This window comes from Neomonachus schauinslandi, chromosome 8 (assembly GCF_002201575.2).
Source record: "Neomonachus schauinslandi chromosome 8, ASM220157v2, whole genome shotgun sequence".
Classification (NCBI taxonomy): domain Eukaryota; kingdom Metazoa; phylum Chordata; class Mammalia; order Carnivora; family Phocidae; genus Neomonachus; species Neomonachus schauinslandi.
The window spans coordinates 7,398,527-7,419,902 of record NC_058410.1 but is presented as its reverse complement, the minus strand read 5'-3'; the positions used below and the strand labels follow the sequence as shown (position 1 = coordinate 7,419,902).

General features: G+C 44.1%; 1 protein-coding gene across 1 annotated transcript in view; it reads right to left on the bottom strand.

Moving 5' to 3' along the window:
- Positions 1-428: 428 nt before the first annotated feature.
- Positions 429-21,376, bottom strand: part of PRKN (parkin RBR E3 ubiquitin protein ligase) — a 1,046,212-nt gene continuing 1,025,264 nt past the window's right edge. Inside the window, exons 10-11 of the mRNA XM_021693212.1 lie at positions 6,206-6,323; positions 429-1,440 (exon numbers count right to left, since the gene is read on the bottom strand). Of these exons, the coding sequence (XP_021548887.1) occupies positions 1,328-1,440; positions 6,206-6,323 (231 nt within the window). The 3' untranslated portion in view covers positions 429-1,327. The remainder of the gene's footprint in view (positions 1,441-6,205; positions 6,324-21,376) is intronic.

Sequence of the window (21,376 nt, the reverse complement as noted above, 5' to 3'; positions counted from 1 at the left end):
GAGAAGACGGATAATGAGAATCAAAGACAGTGGTTATACCTTTTTGTCTGTTCACTGTGCTATAGGAAATGAGGTCTGCCACATTTGGTGTAAACACATCTCTTTTTGATGTGTTGTGAATGCCTCAAAAAAAAAAAAAAAAAAGAAAAAGAAAACTTGATAAACACTCCATTTAGATCCAGGTCAACATGAGGAAATCTTCTGGTGTGACTCTATTGCCCTAGAGAAGAGCTCTCCTTGGAGTAACCCATTCGGGGGTCCGAGCCCCTGGAGCATGCAGCTGGGGGACCGGGCAGGTGCAGAAAGAGCATAAACCTTTCTGGTACAGAATCGGTCTTGGTTCTATTTTGTTATCCCTGGAAATGCTCCTTCTTTAAAGATTTCTGCCTTAACACCCTGCACTTTTGTTAACATTGAGAATCATTATAAAGCCATTTCTAAACATGTCTCCTCTACAGGCACCTTACCCATTAAGTTTACAGTGAAGCCAAATGTACTAGCTTATTCCCCAAGCTGCAAAGTGAATGTTTAAAATCAAATTACAGACTTCGTAATATTTTCAGAAAAACAATTTCTTCCTAAGGTCTCAAATAATTAAATGGAAGGAAAAGTACATGAAGTTTTGATTTCTTTCCTATAATGTCAACATTCAACATTCAAATTAACTTTCATAATTTCTCACTAGTTGACAAGCTGATGTATGCATAGTTGATATTCCATCCATGCGATATATAAAGGTAGAATTCTTAGGGATAAACACAGAGTTTGACTATTGCCTGTGGTTCTTTGCGAATAGATGCTCTCTGATAATTTAAATAAAAGCATTGCTCTTAAAGTGGAGAATATAGTTCTCAGAACCCACTGTCGGCCAACTTAGAACCACCGACAATAGTCCCTCCGAACTATTTCCTCACCAATGGCTTCTTCCCAATCTTTGCTGAAGGTACGAAGCAGGAAATTAAACCTGAGAAATCTCTCTCTGCGTACTTAAACCCAGCGTGCCTTGAATTCCCGCGAAAATGACAATCCATACAAAAGGTGGATGCGCCTTCCTCTGTGCTCCGCGGTCTGCGTACTGCTGAGGCCTGAGAATACTTCTTGTTGTTTTTCGAGGGCACAAAGAAAGGGATCCCAGGAGCTTCTCCTGTAACTTTGTTTTTGTGGCTTTGGAAGGAGCTTGAGGGGTGCTGTGTCTGTGTGTGTGTGTGTGCGTGTGCGCGCGTGCATGCGTGAGAGAGAGAGAGTTTGGAGAAAGAGCGGGGAATGGCAGGACCCTTTGTACGTTTCCAAGTTGGACGGCAGGGGGCGCCCGCTCGCGGGGCTGAGGCTACACATCGAACCAGTGGTCTCCCATGCAGGCGCGGTTCCACTCACAGCTGCAGGTCCAGCACCACTCCAGCCCGCACTGCGGCTGCGGGCACTTCATGTGCATGCATCCTCCTGCGGGCAGACAAAGGACACAGGCAAACACCCGGAGAACACTCCGTCCCGCACCCACACACTGCTCCAGAAATGACTTTCTAAGGGGATGTCACAAGCCATCCAAGGGCATTCTGAAGTTAGGACGTTCATTCATTAAGAAAGGAGTGAGGGTGAGGGACGCCACTCCCATCTAGGACAAATTTTATTTATAAATCTGAGTTTATTTACTTCTCCTGAAATGGGATTTAGAGACAAATGCTTTGTGTTTCACAGACGGGGTCAATTCCTTATTGAAATGTATATTGTTTAATGTCTTAAATAGATGTTAATATACTTAATTCCTTAACATATAACCTATAATATTACTTGGCTTGGCAAAATTTATGAAAAAGGAGGTGGGGAAGCAGTATTAAAAGTATTTAATGGAGGGGCACCTGGGTGGCTCAGTCGTTAAGCGCCTGCCTTCGGCTCAGGTCATGATCCCAGGGTCCTGGGATCAAGTCCCGCATTGGGCTCCCTGCTCAGTGGGAAGCCTGCTTCTCCCTCTCCCACTCCCCCTGCTTGTGTTCCCTCTCTTGCCATGTCTCTCTCTGTCAAATAAATAAATAAAATCTTTAAAAAAATAAAATAAAATAAGTATTAAATGGAGAATGCATTCTTTAATGCTACTGAAATTGTATTTAAGATGGGAGAAACTAGGTACTCTACATGGATGACCTCATTACTCCTCAAAAGCACTGAGTGAGTAGGAGTGTTACTCTGCTGTAGAATTTTCTCAAGGTCAAGTAATTCTAACTGGCAACGCCTGAGATGTACCCAGGGTCTGTTCTTTCATGGAACAGGGCATTTGCAGCATGAGATGAACGGTCCCTTATTCCGGGACTTATTTTAGAATTCCTCCCCCTCCTGCATTTGTGCAATTCATTTTTTTATTTGCTTCTGGGGCTCAGACATCGAGTCCGCAGTGGAGTGCAGAGGAAGTTACTTATATGAAGTTAGACGCAGAGAATAGTTTCTGACTGGATTTCCTAGATAATTCAGGCAAAAGCAGTTCTTTACTTCAATCTGACATAACACTGGATGTGTTCTGTTATTCAATTTTACCAATTATCTTGTTAAGTCATTTTTTCTTGCCAAATTTTCCAGGTAATCACTTCCAAACTGTCTTATTTTTTATTATTAGAAATATGGCATGAGAACTTCCACTGATTTAAAATATTTATGAATATGTAACTAAAGGAATTTGTTGTGGGATAATTTAAGGGCATTTAAAATCCCCTACTTTACTACTTCTAAATTATAAATATGCAGAAAACAAAGGGAAAACTCACCTATGATACTTTTATCTTAATATTTCCCATTTAGGATTACACAATTCCAGGACTGTATAATTTTCAGTACATATTTAATGATTATATGCTTATGATGTAAATAATATAATGTCCTCCTACAATACCCAAATCCTCAAAAATACTAACATTGCAAATAACATTTTATTATAGAAACTAGAATCACGATGGCCCCATAGAATAAGAAGAAAGGAATTAGGAAGAGAGAATATTTATGTTATTAACTTTCTTATAACTTTCCCATGCTAAACAGATGCAAGGCAATATGCTAGCTCCCATAATACGGAGAAGCACCAGGGACTCTGATTCTAAAAGCTCTGCCAACGTAAACATAAATGTGAGTGAGAAGCTGCTGACAACTTCACTGGACTTTGTGGGCTTTAAATGAAGAAAACACGGCTTCCCTCCTAGAGAATTATGTCCACTGGCTGATGTGCCTATGCCTATCAGCCCCGTGGCTGGGGCCAGCGACTCTTCCATTAGATTTAATGAGGGAGTAGAAGTTCCTGAAGGACCCGAAGGGAGATTTAACTGGCAACAGGCACTTGTTGATCAGAAAATGGAAGCAGAATCTCATCTGTCTTAGGTGGAAGGGAAGGGAGACGCTTTCCCAGACTGATGATGGCAGGAGGGAGCAGTGAGGCTTAGCCTGTGTTTGAAATGGGAATGAGCCTCACGTTTCTTTGTGGCTTTGCTGTGGGAAGAAGTCCTTTCTGGTTTTCAGATGACCATGACACAGGCCATGAATTTACTTTGAGAATGAGATCATGCAACCAGCTTTTCTTGCCCGTAGAGCTCACATTTGTCTCTGTTGTATGCTTTAAAAACAGTTTAGATTAATAATAGCTTATTATTAATAAGCTTAAAGTTTCAGCTTTTCTGTTCATGGGTTAAAAATCTATCGGTGAAAAATCAGGGCTTTCCATTTAGAGTAAATCCTGGTATTTCAAAGAAATCGGGAATCAGGGGGCGCCTGGGTGGTTCAGTCAGTTAAGCAGTTCAGCGTCTGCCTTCCGCTCAGGTCATGGTCCCAGGGTCCCAGGATCGAGTCCCAGATGGGGCTCCCTGCTCAGCGGGATGTCTGCTTCTCCTTCTCCCTCTGCTTGTGCTCTCTCTCTCAAATAAATAAAGTCTGAAAAAATATATCTGTTTACGTGTTATCCCCTTTACTAGCTACTTTTTAATTCAAGGAGTATTGGTCAGGTGCTCTTCTGGGCCCAGGGGAGAGACAGGCAAGGTTCCTGCCCTTCGGTAATAGCAAAATGGTCTCTTACTATTCAATGTGCATTCTTGAAATCCGTGTGAGCTGGGGCACTGGCCCGTGTTTATCAGCCCTGCACACCCTGCCTGGTGAAAGTTCTTTGCATCTTCTCTGACTTTCAGTTGCCTCCGCAGCACCCGCCCGGGGCAGTGAGGACCGCGAGTTCTTGCCCCTGGTTCCACTGACGTCCTCTCTCCCGAGCGGATGCCAGCCCACCTTCCAGGCGCATTCCAGCGCACAGAGGAAGGCGAGGACTCACGGCGCACATTTATTTTATTTCTTTCCAGGACACCATGGTCTCTGAGCCAGGGACTTGGCCTGAGCGGAGCCCATTCCTGCTGCCCTGGGCTGTGTCGGCGCTCTCTTGTTTGCATTGATGCAGACCTTCTGAAGGACACAACTGAGCAAACGGAGGCTTGCGGGCCCCTCCTGAGCCTGCCGGTTGCACTCCCTGGCGAGCCATCGGTTCGCAGCCCACCGCGCAGGTGCAGCGAAGGCTCCATGAGGAGAACGTGGGAAGAGGTGTACCTGGGGCTCCGTTCTGTTTCTCACCCGCGACAACATCGCCGCTAGCTCACACGAGCACGCGCGTCTCACGCGTAGAACGGGCTCCGGGCTCCGGGCTGTGATGGCTCTACGCTGGTTGGCACATTCCGGATGGATGGCAGCAGGTGCCCCACTGGTTGGTGCGAGGTATCAGACCACCGTGAACGGGGCAGCCCAAAGCCGAACTCTGAGCACAGACTAGCGCTGCAGAGCACGGAGGATGCATGCTGACCACCCGCAGGCCCCGCGACCCCGGTGCCGGGACCCGGTGCCGGCATCCCAGCCCTGGGAGCTCAAGGGGAGAGGAGAAACTGAAGCCACAAGCATGGACGCACCATCGTGGAGCTGAGGGGGTCTCCCTCCGTGTCCTTCAGTGGATTAATTACAGGGGCTACTTGTCCATTAGGACAGGAGTGGGAAGGACAGTCCTTCCATCTGCAAGCTCCCCCATGTGTCCCCATAGCCAGTGTTTACTCCAGTGTTTACTGAGTGTGTGTGTGTGGGGGGGGGGTACAGCCCAGCCCTTCCTGGGCGGTGATGTCTTGGGTTTGGAGTGCGGTTAAGAAGAGAGCCGTTCAAATATGGATCCCGCGTTTCTAAGCCTGTTCACCCACACAAAGCAGGGCCTACAGGTGGGCTCCTAAAACACTGACTGCAGTTAATGTCGGTTAATCCAGAGGCATCTCCAAATGGTCACTTTACATTCTTAAAATTTAGAGAGTAGTTAGTAAAAGGCTAAAGTAATAGGTGTACTGAGAAACATAGGCATGTAAAGGATATTTTAATGAAGCAGGCAAGTGTCATAATAATATAAGGCACTAAATCTCCCACAGCAAGGATGGAGAAACCAAAGCCCCAAGTGCATGCTGGTGTTCAAAGGTATATAAATTGGTGTGATAGGGGAAAAAAAAAAAAAAAGAATTTCATGGCCAAAAAATTTGGGAACCAGGTAATTAAACAATATTAAACAGATTTCTTTACAAAAGGAATTATGAGTTGCTAATGTAGATTGTGAATGGGAATATATTGTGATTTCTGTGAGTGTTAGATGATCTGATATTTATAGGGAACTTAGGATAAGCATCCAGTATATGCTCAATACAAGTTAATTATTTGTGTTGTTGTTACTACCCAAGAGGGACGTCCAACAGGAGTGACCTGGTAACCCTTTCCCTACTGAGTAACTCTGGATAGCAGAATACTGAGAAACATTCGGCTGGGAAGTTTCCCTAATATCTATATTTTCGGCTACACCAGTGGACAACTTACCAGATACAAAGTGTCTAACACTGTTAATAACTACTACTAATAAGGGCAGTTAGTGGTTATTGATTGTCTAAGCCAGGCACTTGGCTGAGTATCCGCCATGCATGACATCTCACGGTTCTACTGTTGTGAGGCAGCTTCTGTTTTCATCTCTACTTGAGAGAGGAGGATCTCAGGCTTAGGCAGTTAAAAAACTTGACCTGGGAGAGCTGAGATTTGCATTCTGGCCAATGGCTCCAAATTCCCTGAGTGCTGAGCTCCTCAGTTACATATCCTCCTAGAGTTCCTAGAGTAACCACGCAGCTCGTGCTCTCCAAGGAGAGCTCACCAAATCCTCACTTTTTCAGTAGCCCAGACTCACCATTTTTTTCAACAGGCACATGGCAACGGGGACAGGGCTTGGTGGTTTTCTTGATTGTTTCTTTGGAGGCCTCTTCCCACCGAGCTTGCTCCGCAGCCTTCTCATCAACTCTGTAAGCCTGCAGAATAAAGACAGAAAGAGTTGAAACTCAGATCTTTATTTTGGGGTTGACGTGTAGGTTCTTTTGAGACACTGGTCCAAGAAATTCTTAGCGCTGGGAGTGCCTTCAGGCAAGACGCTCAAACATAAACTCACCTGACGAGTGGTGGACAAGGCCTGACATGCACCGGACACGTGGCCTTTGCTTACAAGTTGAGGAAACATGGCTTGATTTTATAGTGCGAGATCCTTTCTTTGGTTGTTTTGAATAATTGTGATGAAGAGCGTCTATCAGGTGTGAAACATGCAGGCAAGTGATAAAGACCCTACGGACTCTTCTTCCTTCGATGCTTCGTCAGGGGAGCGTACTAGTGTTTCCTTCACATCGAGGATTAGGTGGGTTCAACAGTTGCCCAAAGCTGGTAAGTGGGACGTTTCAAGGTTCTTCTACTTCTTGTTATCCTTCATTCTCCCACCTGGAGAATGGGGCGCTCCAAGTGTTGTCACAGAAGGGACAGGATCCAGAAGAAGTGAATGAAGTTGACATGAGCCAGAAGGCAGAGGGCGTTGGGAAGAGCCAGGGGTGAAGACTGTGGGTCCGGGGACAGCTGCCTGGGCTCCAACCCCAGCCCCGTCCAGGTGGGGGACTGTAAGACACTCTGTCACCTCTCTGAAAGTTTTCATCTCTTAGATGGAAGTAAACAATGCCTAGTGCATTGGGGGTAGCAGGGGTTGAGTGAATTTCTTGAAAGGCTTGGAACTAGTATCTGATGCCCGTTAAGTGATCATATGAATTACCTCAGGATCTATCACATGGCAAGCTCTCAGAAATGTTTGCTAATATTATTATTGTTACAGAACTGAGTTATTCCTGACTCTTAGCACGAAGAGGAGGAGAGGTTTCATGCAACCACGTAGATATTCATTCTGCTCCTGTCTAATCACTCAGACCCTGCAATCTCTTAAGCTTACTTCAGTATTGAATGACATGGGCAGAAAAAGAACGGTATATTTTTGGATTCAGTACAAAAAAATTGTAGTCTAGGTCTATATTTAAATATGTTCCAACATGTTAATCCAAACAGAATCCTTCCATTTTGGCCTCTAGATTAGTCAAAGAAAATTTTTTTCTTCTGTGCTTTAAAATTAATATGGGCACGCAAGTCATTTTATTAACTTGTAATGACTATTTAAAAATATCTCCAGAGCTATTTTTATGTTAAGAAACTACTAAAACTACTCAGATAACATAAAATGCTCTAATACTCTATTACTCTAAAAATAATAATGATAATACTTTAGAAATTTATAACATTATTTTTTACACTTTGACTTCTATTATTTCAGTTGCTCCTCCCAATAACCTAGAGAAAATGGTGGGGTTTCTAATAAGATACCAAACTTATTTTACAAATGAGGCCTCCGAGTAACTAATAAAGGTCAAGTGCCAGGTTCAGATGCTTACATTGGATATGGCAGCATCAGTGCCTATTAAATGGAAAAATTTGGAAAACCTGGGGGCGGCTGGGTGGCTCAGTCGGTTAAACCTCTGCCTCTGGTTCAGGTCATGATCCCAGGGTCCTGGGATCGAGTCCTGCATGAGGCTCCCTGCTCAGCAGGGAGTCGTCTTCTCTCTCTTCCCCTCCCCCTGCTCGTGTGCGCACGCGCTCTCTCTCTCTCTCAAAAAAAATTTGGAAAACCTGAAGGATGGAAACCCAAACCAAAGATGCTCACATACAGGTTTCTAACGCATAGCATTGTGCTTTGAGAATCAAACTCTGCCCAGCACCATCGTGCTTAGCAGGTTTTCTAAGGGATGAGAGTGATAACAGCTATAGTAAGTAGTCATCGTCTGGTCACCCCAGGGCAGGGAGGTCCCTAGGGAAGGTGCCGAATCTGGTGAGCAGAATCCTCCACCCTGCGTATGCATCCAACTTTTAGCATTTCACTATCAGATTCTAAATACTTTTAAAATGTTAAAGTTTTTCAATCTCAGTAAAGACACTAAAAGCAAAGGCAACAAAAGCAAAAATAAACAGGTGGGAGTCCTTCAAATTAAAAAGCTTCTGCACAGCAAAGGAAACCATCAGCAACCTGAAAAGGCAACTTGCTGAACGGGAGAAGATATTTGCAAATCTTTTTTTTTTTTTTTTTAAGATTTTATTTATTTATTTGACAGAGAGAGACATAGCGAGAGCAGAACACAAGCAGGGGGAGTGGGAGAGCGAGAAGCAGGCTCCCCGCGGAGCAGGGAGCCCGATGAGGGGCTTGATCCCAGGACCCTGGGATCCTGACCTGAGCCAAAGGCAGACGCTTAACGACTGAGCCACCCAGGCACCCTGATATTTGCAAATCTTGTATCTGTCAAGAGGTGAATATCCAAAATATATATAGAACTCAGATAATTCAATAGGAATAAAACCAAGCAATCTGATAAAAAAAAAAATGGGCAGAGGATCTGAATAGACATTTTTCCAAAGAAGGCCTACAAATGGCCTACAGGTACATAAAAAGGTGTTCCACATCTCTCATCATCGGGGAAATGCAAATCAAAGCCACGATGAGCTATCTCCTCACCTGTTAGAATGGCTGTTACAAAGACAAGAGAACAGGTGTTGGCAGATGTGGAGAAAAGGGAGCTTTTGTGCACTGTTGGTGGGAATGTAAATTGGCCCAGATGCTGTGGAAAACAGTATCCTGCCCTTTGTGCCCTTTGTGACGGCACGGATAGACCTTGAGGGCATTATGCCAAGTGAAGTAAGTCAGAGAGAAAGACAAATACTATATGATCTCACTTATATGCAGAATCGAAACCTGAACCCACAGATACAGGGAACAGACTGATGGTGGCCAGAGGTGGGTTTGGGGAATGAAAGTAGTTAACTATACTGTAGTGTATATTTGGAAGTTGCAAAGAGAGTAGACCCTAAAAGTTCTTATGAGAAGGAAAAAGGTTGTATCTCTGTATGGTGATGGATGTTAACTAAACTTACGGTAATCATTTCACTACATATATATATATATATTATCATTATGTTGTACATCTAAAGCTAATATGTTACATATCAATTATATCTCAAAAAGAGAACAGTGTATTATGATGCAAATAACTGTGTTTACCTATTTTTTAATTTTAATTCCAATATAGTTAACATACAGTGTCATATTAGTTTCAGGTGTGCAGTATAGTGATTCGACACTTTGACCCGGTGCTCCTCATGACATAAATCACTGTGTTTATACCTCACTTGCAGTATTAAGTGGTTTTTATTGTGACTGGTGTTTATATTTCTGTTATTTCCAATGGAAAGTGAATTTGTCCAGAGCCAAGATAACGTCTGCGTCCTCACATCTCCAGGGTCTGGCACAGTGCCCGGTACCCAGGCGGTGCTCAGTGGGCACTCAGTATGTTGCAGCTCAGTGAACGAAGAAATGACACAACCCACAGAGACACAAACATGATAATCACCTGGGAATAAGACCCCAAGAACCAGGTGGGGCAATGGGGTGCATCCTGATGGTGGTTCTTGCGGTGAAGAAGCAAATTTCTTTCTGTTAAAGAAATCCCATTCACAAAAAAGACTTCCTTTATAACTCAGAGGGTGTCCTCTGATTTGTTAATACTTTGTTAGGATGTAATGGAGTAAGTTTAATGCCTGAGAACAACCATAGGTATGAGAACTTCCTTTGGCCCCGGGACAATTTACAGGCCATTCGTGGCTGAGAGTGCAGTGTGATAAAGCTGTGGTTAATGAGAGTGGCTGCAAGATTTAGTAAGTAGGTTTGGATCTTAAGTACACAACTTCCAATCAGCTCAGCTCAGATTCGCGTGTGGGCCTAATCCTCAGTGATATCACAGCAAATACATCCCCCAACCATATGTTCCAAGGTTTTCTTTTTAAGGTCCAGGAGCTTGTTAAGTGTAAAGCGAGGCTTTAAAATTGTTTACTGGGGCATCTAGATCAGAGACATATATACTTTACTTACTAAAAACTAATTTCAAAATGTTGCTTTTCAGCAATATGGCACATTGTACACTGAGTGCAATATCTCCCTGGTCTCCACATCTAAAAATGATGGATGAAATATGGAAGAAAAGTCTTTGCTTAATGCATGGCTAATCTGGTAGAAAAGGAAAGGAAATCCCTGATGGCTAGAACAAGAAAGAGAAAATCCTCCTGGTGAAGGGAGGGAGGAATCTGGGGCTTGTGATGGGGCTAGTTTCCTGGTCTCAGGCTGCCCAGAGTCTGGCTTTTTACAGGCCCCAAGAGTACAGACAGAGAAAACCTGGGCCAGAGCAGGTGGAAGTGGAATCAAATTTTCCCATTACACATAGACAACCTAGACTCCTGAGGGGTGACCTCCTCAGCTGATGGACTAGGGGGAAAAGTCTTCCCAGAAGAGAGAATTGATAAGAATTAATAAAGCTTTGTGCTGGTTTCAGCCTTATGGTGAGGCAGGTTGGGCAGACAAAGCCTCTCTGAGAATTCCTAACCACTAAGCCTCATACACAAGGTTTTGTGAAAAGAATTCATACTACTGATCAGCTGAATAAAAAGAACCTGAGCTAGGAAGTTAATTTGAAATATTCTGGATACTCTGGTAGCATATCCAGGAACCTGGCTGAAGCAAAACTATTTTCTATACAGTAACGCGCTTTAAAAACCCAAACTTCAAAAAAAAAAAAAAAAAAAACCATGCAAATAAAATTCCAAAGAGCCCGAGATCACAATAAAAAAAGTTACCTAGAACGGGAGCTATACAAGCTATCATGAGTGAAAGTGGCAGAAATACAAAACTGAAGAATCTGACCAGCAGTTCATATTGGAATGATCAGATACGGAGTACAAAGTAAGTATGTTTGATATGCTCAAAGAAATAAAAGTATGAGAAATTTGGTAAAGGCATAAGAGATTATTATAATTAACCAGGTAGATTTGAAAAAGAAACCTATTTCTTTGCTTTTTTGCATTTTTTTGAACACAAAGAAACCAATGATTAAAATTAGAAACTCAGTTGATGGATTACATAGCAAATTAGATACAAATGATGGGAGAATTTGTGAACTGGAAGATGAAGCTGGAGAAATTACACAGACTGCAGATCAGAGAGCGAACAGGAAAAAATATGAAAAGGAGAGTAAGGGTTAGTGGGGACAGAGCAAGAAGGTACAACACTTCTCTAGAGTTCTAGACCAAGATAATAGACAGCATGCAGGAGAAACAGTATTGAAGACAGAGAGGCAAAGAAAACAGATTAACTACAAAGAGGTTACAATTATTCTGATGGCAGATTTCTTAACCCATGGATGCTAACAGACAGTAGTATAATATCCACAAAGTACTAAAAGAGTACCATTCTACTTAGAACGACATATAAGTAAAAATAATTTCCAAAATAAGTATTAATAAAAACACTTTCAGACATAAGATACAGAGTATTTCTCATCAACAGACCTTCACTAAAGGAACAACCAAATAGGATAAAGTCCAAAGGAAGACCTGAGTCACAAGAAGAAACTGTGAGAAAAGGAAATGGTTCTGTGTGGGTAAATCAAAGCAAATATTGACTATATAAAACTATCAAAATCATGTTCACTTTACTGGTTTAAAAATATCAAGGTAGAACTAAAACGCTAGATAAGAATTGCATACAAGTAAAAGAATTCAGTGGCTTCTAGGTGCTTATATTATTTAGGCTGAGGGTCACTGACTTTGTTACATTAAGACATATTTAAATTTCCAGTGTAATCATTAAAAAAAGAGAAAGTATTTTGCTTCCAAACAAGGAAGAAATAGAATTAATGGAAAAAGCAAACAAAAAATCAAAAAGAAGGCAAGAAATGGAAATATAGAAATATAGAAAGATACAGAAAATATAAAGTGGCAGAAATGACTGCAAAGAGCTCAGTATTCACAGTAGGTGTGAAGTGGACTGTAATCTAGAGAAAGGGTTGGTAAACGATGGCCCATGGGCCAAATCTGGTTTGCCATTATGCTGTAAATAAAGTTTTATCAGAACAGTCATGTTCGTTCATTTAACTCAGCTTCAGGCAGCTGCAGGACTGAGGATTTGTTTCTTGGCTGGCTGTCAACTGGGGGTCATTCTCAGCTTCTAGAGCCTGCCTGCATTCCCTGGCTCTTGGCTCCCTTCATCAACAATCTCGCAAAGTTGGAGGAGGAGTCCTTCTTATGCTTGAATCTCTCCTGCCTCTTCTTCCACCCCATCTCTCTGACTTTATCTGGGAAAGTTTCCCTTCTTTTGAGGGCTCATGCAATTAGATGGGACCCAGTTGCATCATCTAGGAATCACCCCCTTACCACATTTGCAAAGTCCCTTCTGCCAGGTAAGGTACCATATTCCTAGGGGCCAGGAAGTAGGGTGCAGGCATCTATCTATTAAGGGCCATTATTGGACCTACCATACCTGCCCCTGGTCTAGAGTGGGGTTCCTAACTTTTCTTTTTGTACCATGGTTCCCTTTGGCAGTCTTGGGACTTCTCAGAATGTTTTAAATTGCAAAATATAAAATTCAAAGAACACTAACTATCTTGAAATATCATTATTAAATAATAGATTTTTTGGCATAGTACTGTATGTGCTGTGTTGTTAGCAGGATCTAGTGGTTGATGTAAAATTACCATTATTTTGAGGTTGTGATGAACATAAGTGATGTTTTAGGGTATCTGCAACAACTGTAACTTGATATGAAAACGTAAGTAACTTCTATTGGATTGAGTCACAGGTAGCTAAAATTACTCTAGTTTATGGTCAGTGTTCATAATTAAAGGAAATATTGAACTTTAGTAAGGAGTTAATGGAAATACAAGGCAATTTTTCCCATCTAGGTTAATGGACCCCTGAATTCTATTCATGAACTCTTGCATCTCAGATTCAGAGTCCCTGCTCCAGGAGATAGGTGGTTACAAGGATGTCTACAGCATCCTGGCTCTAACAGCAAGAAATTATAAACAACCCATGTATTCATCTACAGTTCGCTGGAAATATAAATTGTGGCATATTTATAACCATGAAATACCACACCATCTTCAAAATGAACGGACTCAGGAATACACATCAGCACACTGAGTGTCATAAAACAACAAAAACATAATGTTGAAGGAATATAAAGCAAGTTGCAAAAACTACATACAATATTATTTCTTTTATATAAAGTTGAAACACAAATTTGTGATAAAAAATATTGGTGCTTTTAAATAACACTCATTAGAGAGCAAGAAAACATAAAGGCATGTTAAAAATCTAAACACATACAGAAGGTGATTCATATACAGGGTGGGGCAGTGGTCACATTGGGCACAAGGGAGGCAGGCTGGTTAAGGGCTCATGGCCAAATGTCAGAGATCAACTTGAAGCTCTGTTTCTTATGGTGGGTGGGGTGCACGTGTGTTCACTTTATTGCTCGAAAATCATTATTCCTTAAATTGTGTGGGCTTAAAATACTGCATTATAATATATTATGTATGTACATATATAATGTGTTTAATTTTCATATTCAAACCCAAATGTTAATTTAAATATGTATGTGGAAATTACATAAAATAAGTTTCTAATTTTCTCATTTTTGCTACCACTATATGATTGCAATCACTATTTAAAGGTGTATTTCAAAAATCTCATTTCAAAATGTACATATTCATTAATAAAATTTTGAGAGATGAAGAAAAGGATTAAAGAATGATAAAAATCATCTGCAGTCCCTCACCAGATATAATCACTGTCTACATTTTTATGCATATATTTTCAGTCTTTTAAAAATTTTACATATACTATACATATTATCTTTTATAGCCCATTTTTCCTTTAAAATACATCATGAACCTTTCCCCATATCATTTGTAGATGTATGTGTGTGTGTGTGTGTGTGTGTGTAGAATTTTAGTTTTCATTATTTTCCAGGGTCTGAATGCATCCAGTTTCCTCAATCACAAAATGTGGGTGGCTCCTTATCAGTCTAAACAACCTTGAGATATATGTTCTTATAGAGGAGTCTGTACTTCTCATGAGGATTGCTCAGCAGAATTCCCCTGGGTGGAAGTTTCTGCCTCTGGACATGTGCATATATAAAGGTTTGACATGTTGCCAAAATAAAAGCATTTTCAGTGGTACCTGGGTGGCTCAGTCTGTTAAGTGTCAGTGTTCTGCTCAGGTCACGATCTTGTGGTCCTGGATCGAGCCCTGAACCAGACTCCCTGCTCAGCTGGGAGTCTGCTTCTTTTTTTTTTTTTTTTTTTTTTTTTTTTTTAAAGATTTTGTTTATTTTTATTTATTTGACAGAGAGAGAGAAACAGCATGAGAGGGGATAGGGTCAGAGGGAGAAGCAGGCTCCCCGCTGAGCCGGAGCCAGATGTGGGACTCGATCCCGGGACTCCGGGATCATGACCTGAGCCGAAGGCAGTCGCTTAACCAACTGAGCCACCCAGGCGCCCTGGGAGTCTGCTTCTACCTCTCCTTCTGCCTCTCTGCAACCCCCCAACTCGTGCACACACACACACTCTCTCTCTCTCAAATAAATAAAATATTTAAAAATAAAAAAGCATTTTCAGCTGGGTGAATAACATGTTTATTTTGATAAAGGATATTATGCTCCGCCCAAGAAAAAGATTCAGAGAGTAACTTCAAGAAGCCTCAGAGACTCTCAATAGCACATTATTGAAGGATAATTAAGAACCAGAAAACTGGATTTATACTGATATGCTTGATCTTTCGGAGAAGGATAAAAATTATGGCATGCGAAGAGAAATAGTTTCCTCTCAAAATACCAGTTTTCTCTGTTTTCTTTTCTGATCCCCAGAGCATGGAGAATAAGAACGGGTGAGTGGGACTTGAAGCCCAGCAGGTATGACAAGAACTCCTCCCAAAGGGCTGTGCACCCAGCATCCCCATCCCCTTGGGATAGGGTACTGCAAACTCCACACCTGGAAGGAGTAACAAAATACTTCTTGTGTAACCATTTGCACACTAGAGTGAATGGAGATGGATCTGCCAGTCGGCCTGCGGTATCTCCTCGGAGTGGGAGGTAGCTCAGGAGGTTTTGATTCATGGTACAAGAGGGGAAAGGAACATGCTAGAGCAGCAATTTCTGTTTTCACCTTCAAGGTTTTGCTTTGTCAGCATTTCCTTTCCAGACTCTGGGTTTTGAAGACTTTTGTGTAATGGGAGAAAGCACACCTCTTCTTTATTTTAAATGCGTGGACAGTTTCTACAGCATTAGAAACACCGAAACTTCTATTACTCATTTGAGGGGCCAGTCAGGATCTGGAGCCTTAGGTTGGCACCTCCTGGGCTAAGCATGGGCTGCTGCAAAGGGACCCTGCACTTTCCCAGGATGCCGAGGGGGAGAAGGGCCCTAGGCAGGCCAATGGGCGGGATGCGGTACCGAGAGGGGTGGTGGGAGGGGGCACAGAGGACAAACTTCTCCTATTGATAGGATGACCATGCGTCCTGGTTTGCCTTGTGTCTCTGACATTATTTTATTCTGAGGCTTTGACCTGTGGGGCCTCACGGACACCAGAGGGACTGCCCCTCCCAGGGCTAGCTAATCCCCCGAGACAGTAAACAACTCCAGCATGCCCTTCACATGCGAACCAACTAATGCAGAGCCCGCACCCCCAGCTACCTCCTCTAACGGGCTCTCGCACTCCTGGCCACCATTCCCCTGTCCTAATCACACCTGGGCCAGGTACCAGACAACTAGGGACAGCTCCTGTAGCCCAGAGCCCAGTGAAATTGTTCAAACCAGCTGATCCAAAGCCTGTTCGCCCTGCCTCACCCATTCCTTCCCATGGAAACCACAGTAAAGGTTCTTGTCCATGTCTTCCCTGCTCCCTCTGCCTCCTGACCAGCCCTGGTGTTCCCCCACACCCCCCGAGTGGCCCTGCAGGGTGTCACCGGACCCTCCTCTTGGGATCTGGATCTGGGAGGAACACACTATCTTTCTCATGGCAGTCACTTCCTAATCTGCTGGGCTTTGGACACCTTAGGGAAAAAAACCTATCCTTTAAAACACCTAGGATAAAACTGGTCTATATCTATTGTCCTAGGGAAATTATAAAATGCCCTTCTGTCTCCGAAGTATCCTGGCTGGGATGATAGGTCATTGGGTGTTGTGCTCATTAACCATCTAATCTAGGGTTTCCTCGGCCAGCAGCAGGGCTGGTGTCCTGAACTCTGACTGATACACAGCGAGTGCTCAGTGAAGGCTCATTGGCTGGCTGACGCTTCCCTCCGTGGAGGATCACCATACGTTTTCTGGTTGCTGTAACTCCCTACTTCCTGTCCACTCTCGTTATTGGGGAGCAAGGCCTACTATATTGTATCTGGAGGTGAAGAACAAGAAAGACAAAATGGGCTGGCCAAGGAGCAGGGCTGAGAGAATCTGAGAAAAGAGAACCCTGGTCCCTAGAACTAGGAACCTAGTTCTAGGCTCTGTCTGTGAGGGGTGCATCTGTGACACCAATCAGCTCAAGAAGATGGCTAGATTATCATCACACTTTATAAATTTAGGGGATGATATAGTAAATCTCTCAATTCATAGAGGCTAGTGATCAACCCCAACCACATACAAACATACACACGATTTTGTTACAAACTCTGGATACCAAATCTGATCAATAAGAAGAGAGTTTAACAAACTGATAAAATGTCAAGTTATGGCTTTAGTGCTTCAAGGTTCAATATTTAGGCGTCGTGGCTGCATGACCCATGAGATTAAATTTCAGACAAGTCAGGGGAGAGAATGAGTAATAAGTCATTCTATCTGAAATAATAACATCAGGTGTAATCCCACAGGGATGCAAAGGTGAAAAGAGGAAGTCACAAGCTCTGTGGCTTCAGACCTAACATTCAGAGCAGACACATTTAACACAGGCTAAAGAAAATGCCGCCCAACATGCATCCCTGAGCATCCTCTTCCCAGTACCCAGGGCTGGCTGAGCTCATAACGGGCACTCCAAACCACTGGACGGACTGACCCAGTGACTACAGCACTCGGCGGCAAGGGTCATTGGAAAACCGGGCTTCTGGTCTCGGAATGTGAAAATCCAGTGGGATGATAAGACGCAAACAGTGATACGCCCCTTTACGAGAGCAGCTGGTGTTTAGGAGCGATACCAGGAAAGAATACATGAGTCTCTTGGAATAGGGCGCACAGAGGACTCTGGAAGGGTGGAGAAGACTCAATGGAAGTGACTATCCAAGCAGGTGCTTTCACAAGTGATGGGCAGAATTTGAATAAATAAAGAGGGGCATAATGGGGCCACGTTAGACAGAGGGAATGGCCTTACTACATACTAGGGGTGTGACAAATGTTATATAAACCATCATGGTGAACAGAGCAGGAAACGGAAGGAAGACACCTGTTCAGGAGGGCTCCAGGTGTCATGTGCAAACCAGCAAGAGAGTCAGAGAAGCCTGCAGTGTTAGGGGACACAGACATTATTTTACAGGTGAAACACAGAAAGTTGTAGGCATACTGCAAACGGTCTTAAACAGGTAGTTTTTATTATAATAAGAGGTGCCATTTATTGAGAACCTACTGTGTGCCAAACACACCATATCTATCACCTTTAATCCTTGCAATAACCCCACACATGATATAATGCAAATGCTATCCGTCCTCTTGCAGATGAAGAAAATGAGCCTCGAGAGGTTGTATCACCTCCCCAAGGAGATATAGCTGGAAAGACAGACATAAATCTGTTTGCTTCCTAAGCCTCCATGCTCCCACTGCAGTGTGGTCCTTCAGGAGCCAATGTGGAGCCACAGACAGATCTGGAGCATGGGGAGGGCTTTCGGTCTGAAGCCTGGAGCAGCATGGGGGCAGGCTCTCACTGACGCTGGCTAGTCCCCCTGCACTAGGGTGGGGACACTTATCAAATTAAGGAGTGATGCATGGGAAGGAGATGTGGTATTGGGAAAGGATGTCCTACTGGCCCACGGTGTCCAGTCCCTGGCTGGGCAGCCCGGTGGAGAAATCCCCGCAGCAGCTGGAGGTGTGGGGACCTGAAGTGGGGTCGAGAGACCTCAGTGCCCACTCGGCAGACAGATGCCTGAAGCTACGGAGGTGCTTTAGGAGCACATGTGAGACAAGATGCCAAGGACACGGTGGTGGAAATGCCCACGTGTAATCATCAGAGACAGGAGGAGAAAGCCTGGGGCAGGAGAAATCCCCCAGCATGTCAGGAACAAGGCAGAATGGGGACTGTATGAAATGCTTTTTAGTTTCATGGCGAGAGGAGAAGAAGAGAGGAGAGAAGACTGCCTGACACTCAGCCAACTGTCTCCTGGGAGAGGTAACTCTGACTACCTGCTGACCACTGATTAGGGCCCAGGTGTTTTAGAGCCTTGGAAAATTAGAAGTTAACTTGTAGAAAATTGCTAAGGTATGATTTTTTTTTTTTTTTGGTGGCAGAGGTTACTGCCTTCCCCTCCCCTGCTCCCGGCCCCCAGGCATTAAGCAGTTCTGTGCATAACTAAGAAACCATATTGCAGAATCCTTTCCCAATAAATGATATGGCATTGCATTCCTCAAATGCTCATGGAAGCAGCCCTCTTGTCCTCTGGCTGGTTTTCCCCCTGAGTCCATGAATACGACTTCAGTGTGGGCTAACACAAAACCGTGTCTAGGAACTGTTTGGTGACAACTGTGAGGGGGTGGGTTTGCAGACTGCAGTGCGCAGGTGCAGAGGGAGGGCAAGCTGGCTACTCCAGCATCTTGGAGCCAGGAGGGCCAGGGTTTGAGGAAGAAACGGTGATGATGTTGCTCTTACATTAGGAAGGGTGCTCTCTGTGTCAGGGGCTTTATGGCCATCTTTGATTTAGCAACTGCAGCTTCCCTGAAAGGCGGGTTTGGTTATCAACTGTTTCTGCTGCAGAAACCGCAGCTTTGAGAGACCACTGGACTTGCCCAAGGTCATGCAGACTATGAGCAGCAGAACCAGAATGGAAACCCTGAGCTCTCTGATTTCACATCATGCTCTCGCCACTATAATTTGTTTCTTTCGCTAGATGTCACATGCCACGAAGAGGACTAAGGGACCGAAGGCCATGTCAAGGTCACGAGCAGCCAACAGGCGAGAGGGAGAAACCTTCGCTTCCCCCGCCAGCACCACGGAGCCCCTCACGCTCCCGCTTCCTTCACGACCGCTTGCAGGTTCTTCTGCTATTTGCGGCCACTGCTACCTGCCTGGCTCTCACTTCCACGTGGCCTCTTGAGACCGTTCCAGAAAGGACATGAGTGAGACCCCAACTGCCAAAGCCGATGCCTTCTTTTTGTCCTTATTAGCCCTGAGTGTCCCCCTGCACCTTACACTTCTGGGCTTCCTTCCTCTTGGGCAGGACAGAGTCACCGAGAAGGCCCTCGGGGGGCCCACAGCGCCACATCAAAGTTACTCTTGCTGCTTCCTGGCTTCACCTGTTGGATCCACATGGAAGGAGGACAGCCAGAGACCCACATCACGGCTACAGCCCTAACTGACATTGGGGAACCAAGTAACATAGTCTGGGAACATCCTTATAGTGGGCTACCAGGGCTCAAGTGACAGTTTGTGTTAGACCCTGGACTAACAATTCCCAGGGAAAAGGGCTGTTATCAAGCCCTTTCTAAGGACATGAGCACGTCTTGGCTTAGCATCCTTTAGGAGCGTCTTTGATACTGCTGTTCAAATCCCTCTGGAATGATTGCAAGCAGTGGCCAGATGCCCACGGCTTCAGGACCACGGAGAGTTTTTTTTTAAAAATATGGATTCTCGGAGCACCTGGGTGGCTCAGTCGTTAAGCGTCTGCCTTTGGCTCAGGTCATGATCCCAGGGTCCTGGGATTGAGCCCCGTATCGGGCTCCCTGCTCTGCGGGAAACCTGCTTCTCCCTCTCCCTCTCCCCCTGTTTGTGTTCCCTCTCTCGCTGTGTCTCTCTCTGTCAAATAAATAAATAAAATCTTTAAAAAAAATTAGATTCTCGTGCTCACCCCCTGGAGATTTGGATTCAGTCGTTCTGGATTTGAATCTTTAAGACAGTGTGGGGGATCGTGAGGTGCAGGGCGGTTGGGGGACCATCTCCCTTGGTTGGTTGGATAAACTTTGTTATGACTTCAGTCTTGAGCCATAAAGTAGGGCCTTGTTATTGTGTTGCTAGCAGGTGACGGTTTTGTTTGATTCAGCATCATTGTGCGTACATGTGATTAGCTGTGTCTCATACAGGGCAGTGTAACAATTAGGTTAATGGCACAGATCTCTGTGCCTGCTTATTGCTCGCCCATCAAGAGAAAGGACGGTGTGTGTGTGCAGCGGGGGTGGGAGGGGATGGGACGAGTCTCTCTTCTTACATATTAGATGGCTAAAAACAGCAATTTCCTGCATTTTCCTATGTATCTTCAAAATTGCATTAGCCGGGTAAAACGTTGGCCTGATAGCCAATCTATGGCTCAAGAGGGAACCATGGTTTTTGTTTATAAGGTGGAAAAAATTTTTTAAAAAAGATTTTCTTTATTTATTTGAAAGAAAGAGAGGGAATGCAAGCAGAGGGAGCAGGCAGGCAGAGGCAGAGGGAGAAGCAGGCTCCCCGCAGAGCAGGGAGCCCGATGGGGGCTCGATCTCAGGACCGGGGATCATGACCTGAGCCAAAGGCAGACGCTCAACCGCCTGAGCCACCCGGGCACCCCTATATGGTGAAAAACTTTAAGTGAACATTTAGAGGTGTCTGTATCAGACATGGCTCAGACTGGGGCTTTGAAATATCATGCCTGAGTTAAGCCCCAGCTTCATTCTTTCCTTGCTGTGTACCTGGACAGGTGGCCAAACTCCGTCTCTGCTCATCTGTAAGTATGATGAATGTGGTATATATACTTCACAGGGTTAGTGTGAGTCAGTAAGATAAATGGGCAAAGGATTTAGTACAAAGCCTGGTACACCTGAATGCTAACTTCCTGCTTCCTGTGATCATAATCATTATTATTTTGTCATCATTGTCATCATCATCCCCACCACCTTCATAATCATCATCACTACTTTCATCATCCCCACCACCTTCATCATCATCATCACTACCTTCATCAT